Source organism: Ovis aries, chromosome 12 (assembly GCF_016772045.2).
Source record: "Ovis aries strain OAR_USU_Benz2616 breed Rambouillet chromosome 12, ARS-UI_Ramb_v3.0, whole genome shotgun sequence".
In the NCBI taxonomy this organism is placed as follows: domain Eukaryota; kingdom Metazoa; phylum Chordata; class Mammalia; order Artiodactyla; family Bovidae; genus Ovis; species Ovis aries.
Genome location: NC_056065.1, coordinates 76,895,144 through 76,904,457, shown reverse-complemented (window position 1 = coordinate 76,904,457; position 9,314 = coordinate 76,895,144). Strand labels below are relative to the sequence as shown.

Below are 9,314 nucleotides of genomic sequence, written 5' to 3'. Positions count from 1 at the left end.
GAATGGGCTTTGTCTAACCCGAAGTGATTTTCAATGAAAGCGCACATTTACATCGGTCGGGGCCGCTCCCCCGGGGTGTGCGGGACCGGACCCCCGCGCGGGGTGACCCTCCCACCGGGCCTGTGGCCCCGGCCCGCCTGTGGTCATTTTTGATGTGGGCTTGGGGGTCCTGCTCGGAGCGGGCTTCGCCCGGGGCCGCTGTCCTTACAGAAAATGTTAACAAGCGCACACACTGAGGACGGGGGCCTCCTGCAGCGATCCTGACCCGAGGCCACAGATTCGGCAGTGAGTTTATGGCTTCATAGCATGGTTTTAATTTAGTCACCTCAAAGATTTGTATTCCTCAGACTTGCAAACCGCCCGCCCCCTCCCCTCCCTGGAGCGCCCCTCGCCGCCCCGCAGCCCCCGGAGGAAGTTTCTCTTGTAAAGAGCGCAGAGGCCGCTGGGGAAGCTAATGAGCAGCAAACACAGGGCGGAGAGGCAGGTGGTTTCTTTTTTTTTTTTTTTTTTTTCCTCCTTCAAAAGGCAGCTCAGAGGGCTGCTTTCTTACCCAAGTCTCCACAATACCCCCTGCCCTGTCCCCGCCGCCACGTTATTTCCTATTTATCAGGCTTTTAGTCAGTCTGAGCTGCTTTTCATCTGGGCTGACCGCAGGAAATTTAGATAGCTCTGAAAAAGACAAGACTGAGCTCTGAGAAAGACTGAACCTTTTCTGCAGATGCTGCACGGTGGGCCGACTTGCTTCACAGGGTAGACCGGGCTCAAGCTGACTGGGCTCTGCTTACTGACGTTTTGGCGGTGGGCTGACTCTCCGCCGTGGGGTCTTTCCTGGGGTGTCTGCGTGTTCAGCACAACCCCTGGGCTTTACTCACTGGATGTTATAGCAACTCCCACTCTGGGCATGACAACCAAGAACATCTCCGGCGGTTGCCAAGTGTTCCCTGGGGGTAGTATTACCCCCTGATTGTTTAGTTGCCGAATCATGTCTGATTCTTTGTGACCCCATGGACTGTAGCCCGCCAGACTCCTCTGTCCATGGAATTCTCCAGGCAAGAACACTGGGGTGGGTTGCCATTTCCTTGCCCCTGATTAGAACCATTGATTTAATGTCACAGGGAGTAACTGTTTGTCATTTTATCATGTTCCGGAATTTTAAGACTGCTGAACATTTACTGCTAGAAACCATGGACACAGAATTGAATTGCTTTGCTTTTTTCCAAAAGAAAACATTCCTCCCATTTTTTTTTTTTTTGAAGATTTTGATTTTACTGATCATCAGTTTTTCAAAGACAAGTGTCATAGATTTTGCCAACTTTTCATTTTCTTTAGGAAAGGAAGACTCATATACTTAATTTTTTTTTCAATTTTGCCAAATATCTTGATAGAGAAGAAATGGAGAGAAACCTGTTCAGTCAGAAGCCAGGGTGTTTCATTTTTCATGAGTGTTTTCAGGGTAAGTGGGTTTTTCATAGTCGAGAAGAATGTGATTTTCTCTCCAGCACTTGCCTGCTGCTCCCTTCATGACACCTTCCCATTTTTCCTGACCGAGTCCGGATCCTCTGTGCTGCCACAAGTTCCAGGGGAGCTGGGCTGTGAGATAAGGTGAACCCATTCTCAATCATTCACTTGTGACTGAATAACAGGGATCCGAGGGGCTTAGGATTTTAGTAAGGAAATATTCCCTGGTCAACAACTGACAAATTACACCACGTAGAACTCTTCAAAATTAAATCAATTCATGTGGTCTTTATACCAGTAGTACACAAGGTATATTTTAAGACATGTTTTTAACTAAGGGCATTTTAATTTTGTGAAAACTATAAATAAAAAAATAAAACTATAGCTATCATTGCAACTGAGCACTCTTTGATTTTTTTTTTCAAGTAAGCAATTAAAATAGAGCTTGCCCATTGCATTTAAGCTTGATCCTTGACACATGAACTTTAACTAAGGGTCATTTGCTAGAATCTACAAGGAGAACTCTGGTGGAAAGAAGAGGACTTGAGATGGGACAAGTAAAACAATCTCAAAGATGGACAAATAAAGACTCAAAAGACATAGTTATGCTTAAAAATACAATGATATTTGTGCATTCATCATTGCATTTTACAGGATACTGTTATTATTGTACAGCGTGTTCAGTTGCTAAGTCGAGTCCAGCTCTTTGTGAACACCAGGACTACAGTCCGCCAGTTCCTCTGTCCATGCAATTTTCCAGGCAAGAACACTGGAACGGGTTGCCGTTTCTGACTCCAGAGGATCTTCCTGACCCAGGGATCAAACCCACGTTTCCTACATTGAGGGCGGATTCTTTACCATTGAGCTGCCAGGGAAGCCATTATACATGATAAAACACAATAGAGCATAAGAAACTTAAGTAATAAGATCCCAGTGAACAACAAACAGATAGCGTTTAATTATTTATATATTGATTGATTGATTGGTTGTTCGTAGGAGCAGAGGTGGGGTGCAGAGTATGAATTTTGTGGTGCATTAGGTGAAACAAAGTAAGATGAATTTCTCAGTACTGAGTAGTGCTGGAGAGACTCTTCAGGATAGCAGTCAGAAGTGAATGTCTGTCTCTGCAAAACCTCTCTTGCTGTGCAGAAAGGAAAGCAAGTTTTTGCTTGCAGGCATTATGTAACCGGCCACAGCAACTGGAGGGATTTTATTGCCTGGATCTGTGAGGTGCCAAACATGAACAGAAACTGCAGAACTTTAACAGTGGGATCGAAGACCAATTAAAACACTGAACTGAAAAAGACTGACTTAGGAGTGAGTGTGGAGAGACGGGGATCATCTCTAGTTAGTGCAGCAATTCCGAGGTAAATTACCACCCAGGTGAATTGTTTGGGCTTCACACGGTGTATAGATCAGAGTAAGACCCAGAAGATGGGCAGAGAGTGTCAACCGAAGACAATCGTCAGAAGGGTCAGGAACAAGAAAATTGCACTAATTGCTCCTGACTGCAATTCTCTTTAATAATCAGGTGAGAATAAATGGAAACCAACACAGAAAAACATTGCTGTTAAATTTTCATACTATTTGCAGACAGTGGGCTTCCCTCATAGCTTAGTCGGCAAAGAGTCTGACTGCAATGCAGGAGGCCTGGGTTCCGTCCCCGGGTTGGGAAGATCCCCTCGAGAAGGGAATGGCAGCCCGCTCTGGTATTCTCGCCTGGAGAATCCCATGGACAGAGGTGCTTGGCGGGCTACAGTCTACGGGGTTGCAGGAGTCAGACACGACTGAGCGACTAAGGGCCCAGCGGGGCACTTGTAGAGAGTAGATATGTTTATGCGTAGGTTAAGCTGTTTTGTAAGCTGGGCATAGCTTCTTTCTGCCCGACTAGTTGTTGTATTAGCTTTATCTTGTTGAATGTTTGAAGAATAGCTTCGAAGCATCATCTTAAGATGGTAAAATGATGGACCTGAGTAACAGCTTTTGACAAAATTTTAATGCTTACAGTTGAAGACCCTGTAAAACAGCAGAACTGAAATTAGCCTATTAGTTGGGCATGTGCTCATACACATTAGCTCAGTACTAATGTGAATTAGGTCAGTCAATACTGTCATGTCTCATTGCTACACTATCCTGTTACCCACATGCCAAGTCACTTCAGTCACGTTGACTCTTTGTGGCCTTATGGACCACAGCCCGCCAGGCCCCTCTGTCCAGGGCATTCTCCAGGCATGAATACTGGAGTGGGTTGCCAAGTCCTCATCTGGTGGATCTTCCTGACCCAGGGATCGAACCCAGGTCTCCTACATCTCCTGCATCGGCAGGCCGCTTCTTTACCACCCCCCGGGAAGCCCCTGTTATCCACATAATATTGCAAAGAGGCCCTTGGAATACCCTTTCCATGAAAGGGAAGAAACTCGTTCAAAGAACTTTTACTACAGGCATTTTAGGTATTCTGATGACAATTACTTGCAGTACCGCCATCCATTCATTTATCTAATATGCACACCTGCGCACAAACACAAGGAAGTATAGGAGGCACCGTCCTGGTTTGCTCAACGTGAGATGTGAACGAAGCTCCAGCCCCTTTCCTCGGGAAGTTCTCAGCCTGGCGAGGTACGGTCCCTGAGGAGGGATCTGAGAGCAGAACAACGGGAAGGTCATTAAGAGTTTTAGGCAGACAGCAGCATAATCTGATTTACACTTTTTAAATCTCCTAGGACTCTGCAGACAGTGTCTTGTAGGGAATCTAGAATGCAAGTGAAAGAAACAGCTGGATGCTGTTGCTGTGGGCAACATGAGAAAGGATGGTGCCTGAAAATAAGGACTGTCAGAGGGAGGAGGAGGGAAGGGACAGGCTGCAAATGCAGTGTAGACTTGACGTCCCCACCCTGACTGTGGTGGTGGGCATGGCATGGGAGTGAGATGTAAAGGTAGAAAGGTTCAAATTTGGAACATTCTTTGTAAAAAAAAAAAAAAATTAAAAGTCTAATTCATGGTACTTTAATACAGGAACCAAACCAGAAGAATTTGTTGGTAAAAGGGATGACAGAATTTTTGAATTTCAAATTAAAGGATAGATGTGATATTGAAACCGGGTAATAGGATGAATTCCAGGGCTGAATAGAAATAAACTGATTTGGAATCATTGGACTGTGGCTAGGATGACGGTGATAATCAGAGTTGGTTAAGCTAACTTCTCTCTTTTTCATCACCCACAACAAATCCTGGACAATTACCACCCCCGATATATTTTGAAACAAACAGTTACTTCCGTTCTCCAAGCTCCCTCAGATGCAGGGATTGCAATGTGGACTTAGGAACCACCCTCCTTCTGGGTAGGCTCTTAGAAAACTTGCTTCTTGCCAGATGGAAGAGCCGGAGGAGGCCTCTCTCCCTCCCTCTTTCCTCTGCTCTTCGTCAAATCCCCTTTGCCTTCCACCCACGCCCTCTGATGTGTCAGCCAGGGATCATCTGCTTTAGTGATGTGTCTCGTTCTCTCTCCTCAAGGTGCCATGACCCTTGTGTGTGTGCTAAGTCGCTTCAGTCGTGTCGGGCTCTTTCCGACCCCAGGGACTGTAGCCCACCAGTCCTTGGGATTCTCCAGGCAAGAACACTGGAGTGGGTTGCCGTGCCCTCCTCCAGGGGAGCTTCCCGACTCAGGGATCAAACCAGCATCTCATTACATCTCCCGCATTGCAGGCAGATTCTTTACCACTAGCACCACCTGGGAAGCTTGCCATGACCCTTGCTTGGGTCCATAAAACATGATGAATACGAAGCATCATTTCTAGGTGGCAGCGGTAAGAAGCCCCACAAAATTACAGAATACCAATCCAGGATTTTGGTAAATCAACTCCAATCTTCTTGTTAAGAAAGCGATAAACACCTTCATGCTTGAAACGACAGTGGGTAGGATTTTCTGTCATAAATTAATCCTTGCTAGTAGGGGGTAGTACACTCAAGTGTCAGTTTAGACTAAAAAAGAGTAATAATAATAAGTGGAGGGCAGGTTAGCCATGGTTATACTTGTATGAGTCCAACTTAACTGAAATCTTAATCAGTAGCATTAATATGATAAACTAGACTTTTTAAAAAGTTGTTTAGAGTAGTTTAGAGTCTCTTTTTAACAAAAAACAGCTTGGCATAATGGAATAGGTCTGCCAAACACAAACTTAATCCAAAATCCGCTCCTCTCTATTTTAGCTTTGTGACTGTTGGCAAAGTTACTAACCTTTTTATAGTTACCTAAGGTGGTTGTGTCCAACTCTTTGTGACTCCATGATTATACAGTTCATGGAATTCTCCAGGCCAGAATACTGGGGTGGGTAGCCTTTCCCTTCTCCAGGGAATCTTCCCAACCCAGGAATTGAACCAGGGTCTCCTGCATTGCAGGTGGATTTTTTACCAACTGAGCTACCAGGGAAGGTGGTTGTGAAAATGAAGTCAGAGCACCTAGGTGCAACATGTGATGCGTGAGCTTTGAATGTGGTGAGCTGTTGGTAAACAGTCTCCAAGCATCAAATTTCTCATGACAAATCCACAGGCTTAACGTGAAAATCAAATGATGTAGCGCATATATTAAATGTCTAGCAGAGAGAAAGTTCTCAAAGAATACCCAACACCTCACCTCTAGATCAATAACAGAGCTAAACTGCTTTCATATAAAATGTCTGGTGGAAATGAAATACACAGTAAAATTAAGTGTCCATTTCTATAAGAGGATGAAATAACTTGAAAGTGTTGGAATCTACCTGGTTTGAAGATCTTTGAGGTCAGGAACTGAACATAAAAATGAGGAGGCTCTAGAGAACGAGGGGCTTCCCAGGTGGCTCCTGTGAGTAAAGAATCCTCCTGCAAGGCAGGAGACAGGATACGCAGGTTCAATCCCCGGCTGGGAAGATCATCTGGAGGAGAACATGGCCACCCACTCCAGTATTCGTGCCTGGGAAGTCCCAGGGACAGAGGAGCCTGGTGGGCTCCCGTCTATGAGGTTGCAAGCCAGACAAGACTGCGAGACTAGGCACACACACAGAGAACTAGATATTCTGTGTCCATTAGAATTAACATCTGAATAAATGTCAGATGGAGGAAGAAAGCTCTGGATATCCATTCTAGAGACTCAGGAAGCCTGGCCGTCTGCCTAGATAATCTTTTTGTTATGGCTCAGAAGTTTGCACTTACCCAGCTAAGCCTCACCTCAGGTCCCCCCTTCTTGGAGCGCTTCCTGACTTGTGTTCCTGGCCTTGGATCATTAACCCTGGAGCTGTTACAGCCCCAGACCCTGGCAGCTCTGTCTCTAACCGCAGTGCGGTGACCCGGCCAGGAGCCTTGGGAACTGCCACATGCTTTCTGTTGCTCTATTCCAGCCTGAATAGTTCTGCCCTCTTGATTGCTTGTCCCTATAAACTTTGAGCACCAGTAACATGTGACTTCTGAGGGGCAGCATTAAGATCCAGGGTATGGGTCATTGAGTTTCCTTTCCCGTGGCAGGCAAGACTGGAGGCAGAACTATATCTGATCGCTGAGTAGACTGCAATGGCAGAGAGAGAAAGACCCCCTGCCAACCCTCGCAGTAGAAGCAAGAAGCAAACCTGGTTCTTCTAAGTCTCCGTGAGGTTGAGGCTGTTGGTACCCACTGCCTAGCTTACCCTACCCAGATGAAAACCTTCATGAAAGGAAGCTCTCTACCCTTGATTAAAGCACTCAGATCTGCAGATCCAGACAAGTTATCTCAGGAGAGCTCACTGAAGATCCCTTGCGTGCTTAGTCATTCAGTCATGTCTGACTCTTTGCCACCCCATGGACTGTAGCCCACAAGGCCCCACTGTCCATGGGAGTCTCCAGGTAAGAACACTGGAGTGGGTTGCCATTCCCTTCTCCAGGGGAACTTCTCAGGGATTGAACCCACGTCTCTTGCATTGAGGGCAGATTCTTCACTGTCTGAGCCACCAGGGAAGCCCAAAGCTCCCCTACTGAATTCAAATTCTCCAATGACAAAGTACGTTTCTGAAGGTCCAGTTGGAGGAGCCAGCACATTTGGAGATATTTTAGCATCTTTTATTTGATGTGTTATGCTCAAGGACCCAAAGGAAGGGTATATTAGTTAGGATTCTAAAAAAGAAAAAAAATGTACCTTTTTCAATATCTCTGTTTTGCAACATATGAAACATCAGCTTTACTTGGTAGCAATATGGGTTCATGGCCAACTGGAATTAGCACCAGCTTCATGAAAATACTAATTTGAGAAGCTATATGTAGCCCAATGTTCATAGCACATTATTTACAGCAGTCAAAATATGTAAACGACCTAAGTGTCCATGGATGGATGAATGGATAAAAAGATGAGGTGTATGTATACAACTGAATGATACTCAGCCATAAAAAAATACAATCCCACCGTTTGGGACGACATGGATGGACCTTGAGAGTATTATGTTAAGCGAAATAAGTCAGAAAGGAAAATATCATATGATTTCACTTACAACCAACAGAGAAAGGGAAGGGGAGAGGGGGAGGGGGAGCAGAGAGGAACTGGGGAGAGAGAGAACAAGAGACGGAGGGAGGGAGGGATGAGAGAGAGAGAAACTGGCTTAGAAGTCCCCGTGACCTGTCATCTGCAAGCTGGAGGCCCAGGAGAGTGGGTGGTGCAATCCAGTCTGAGCCCACAGGCCTGGGAACCAGGGAAAATCCCATGATGGAAATCCCAGCCTGGGGGCGGAAGAGATGCCCCAGTTCAGCAGTGAAGCAAAGCAGGGGAGCGCTCCCACTTCCTCTGTCCATTGTTCTGTTCAGCCCTCGGGACTGGATGAGCCTCGCACACACATGCTGGGGCAGGGCATCAACTTTACTGAGACACCCACTCAGCGCTAATGTCAGCTGTCGTCCTCCCAGACACACCCAGAAATCATGTATCCTCTGGCACCCCAAGGCTTGTCGAGTTGACACATAAAACTGGCCGTCACCAAGAGGAACATAAAACAAGGCTAAGAATCAAATAAAGAAGTGAGATGTCAGTGGCTTGGTCGTGTCCAGCTCTTGGTGACCTGTGGACTGTAGCCCATCAGGCTCCTCTGTCTATGGCATTCCCCAGGCAAGAATACTGGAGTGGGTTGCTGTTCCCTTCTCCAGGGGATCTTCCCCGCCCAGGGATGGAACCTGGGTCTCTTGTATTGCAGGCAGATTCTTTACCATCTGAGCCACCAGAGACTCGGTGCCTGCCAGTGCAAGAGCGTGGGTTTGATCTCTGAATCAGGAAGATCCCCTGGCGGAGGGCATGACAACCCACTCCAGGATTCTTGCCTGGGGAATCCCATGGACAGAGAGGCCTGATTGGCTACAGTCCATGGAACAACAAAAGAGTTAGAAACAACTTAAAGGCTAAACAAGAACAGAAGCATCAGAGCCCTAATAAAGTAGGGGAGAGGCTCTTTCTGGACTTACGCCCTCGCCTCTTGTCTGAGAGAAGCTGAGAGCGGTCCTTTAAAGCATGGCTGCTACCAATCTCTTCAGGACTATCGATTTCAAACTTAGGAAGTCACACGGTGGAAAAGCAACTGACTTTTCTTCCTCATTTCTTTCTTTATTCACTTTCAAGTCAGATAATTGGAGTGTTTTCTTTGTAAGTTTGGGAGGAAGGACATTCAAGTGGGCCAGCTAGCTCCCTGCACCTCTGATGGGTTAGGAGCTGTACGCATGGTTGAAGAACTTCACGGGCTGGGCCCTTGACACCCAATGGAATGCACATTTATTCCAAACACCCGCATTTTCTGACCCTTCAAAGCTCTCACAGTACTTTTTCTCTAAAGCGATCATATCTTAAAAACAAAGCTTGCTTCATTTAGAAACTATATCAC

The 9,314-nt window shown here is 46.2% G+C and overlaps 1 protein-coding gene across 1 annotated transcript in view; it reads right to left on the bottom strand.

Moving 5' to 3' along the window:
- Positions 1-1,315: 1,315 nt before the first annotated feature.
- The window catches only part of LOC121816076 (uncharacterized), a 31,349-nt gene continuing 23,350 nt past the window's right edge, over positions 1,316-9,314 (bottom strand). The window contains exons 2-5 of the mRNA XM_042229338.2: positions 8,902-8,986; positions 6,643-6,860; positions 3,968-4,095; positions 1,316-1,590 (exon numbers count right to left, since the gene is read on the bottom strand). Coding sequence (XP_042085272.1) covers positions 1,467-1,590; positions 3,968-4,095; positions 6,643-6,860; positions 8,902-8,986 — 555 coding nt within the window. The 3' untranslated portion in view covers positions 1,316-1,466. The remainder of the gene's footprint in view (positions 1,591-3,967; positions 4,096-6,642; positions 6,861-8,901; positions 8,987-9,314) is intronic.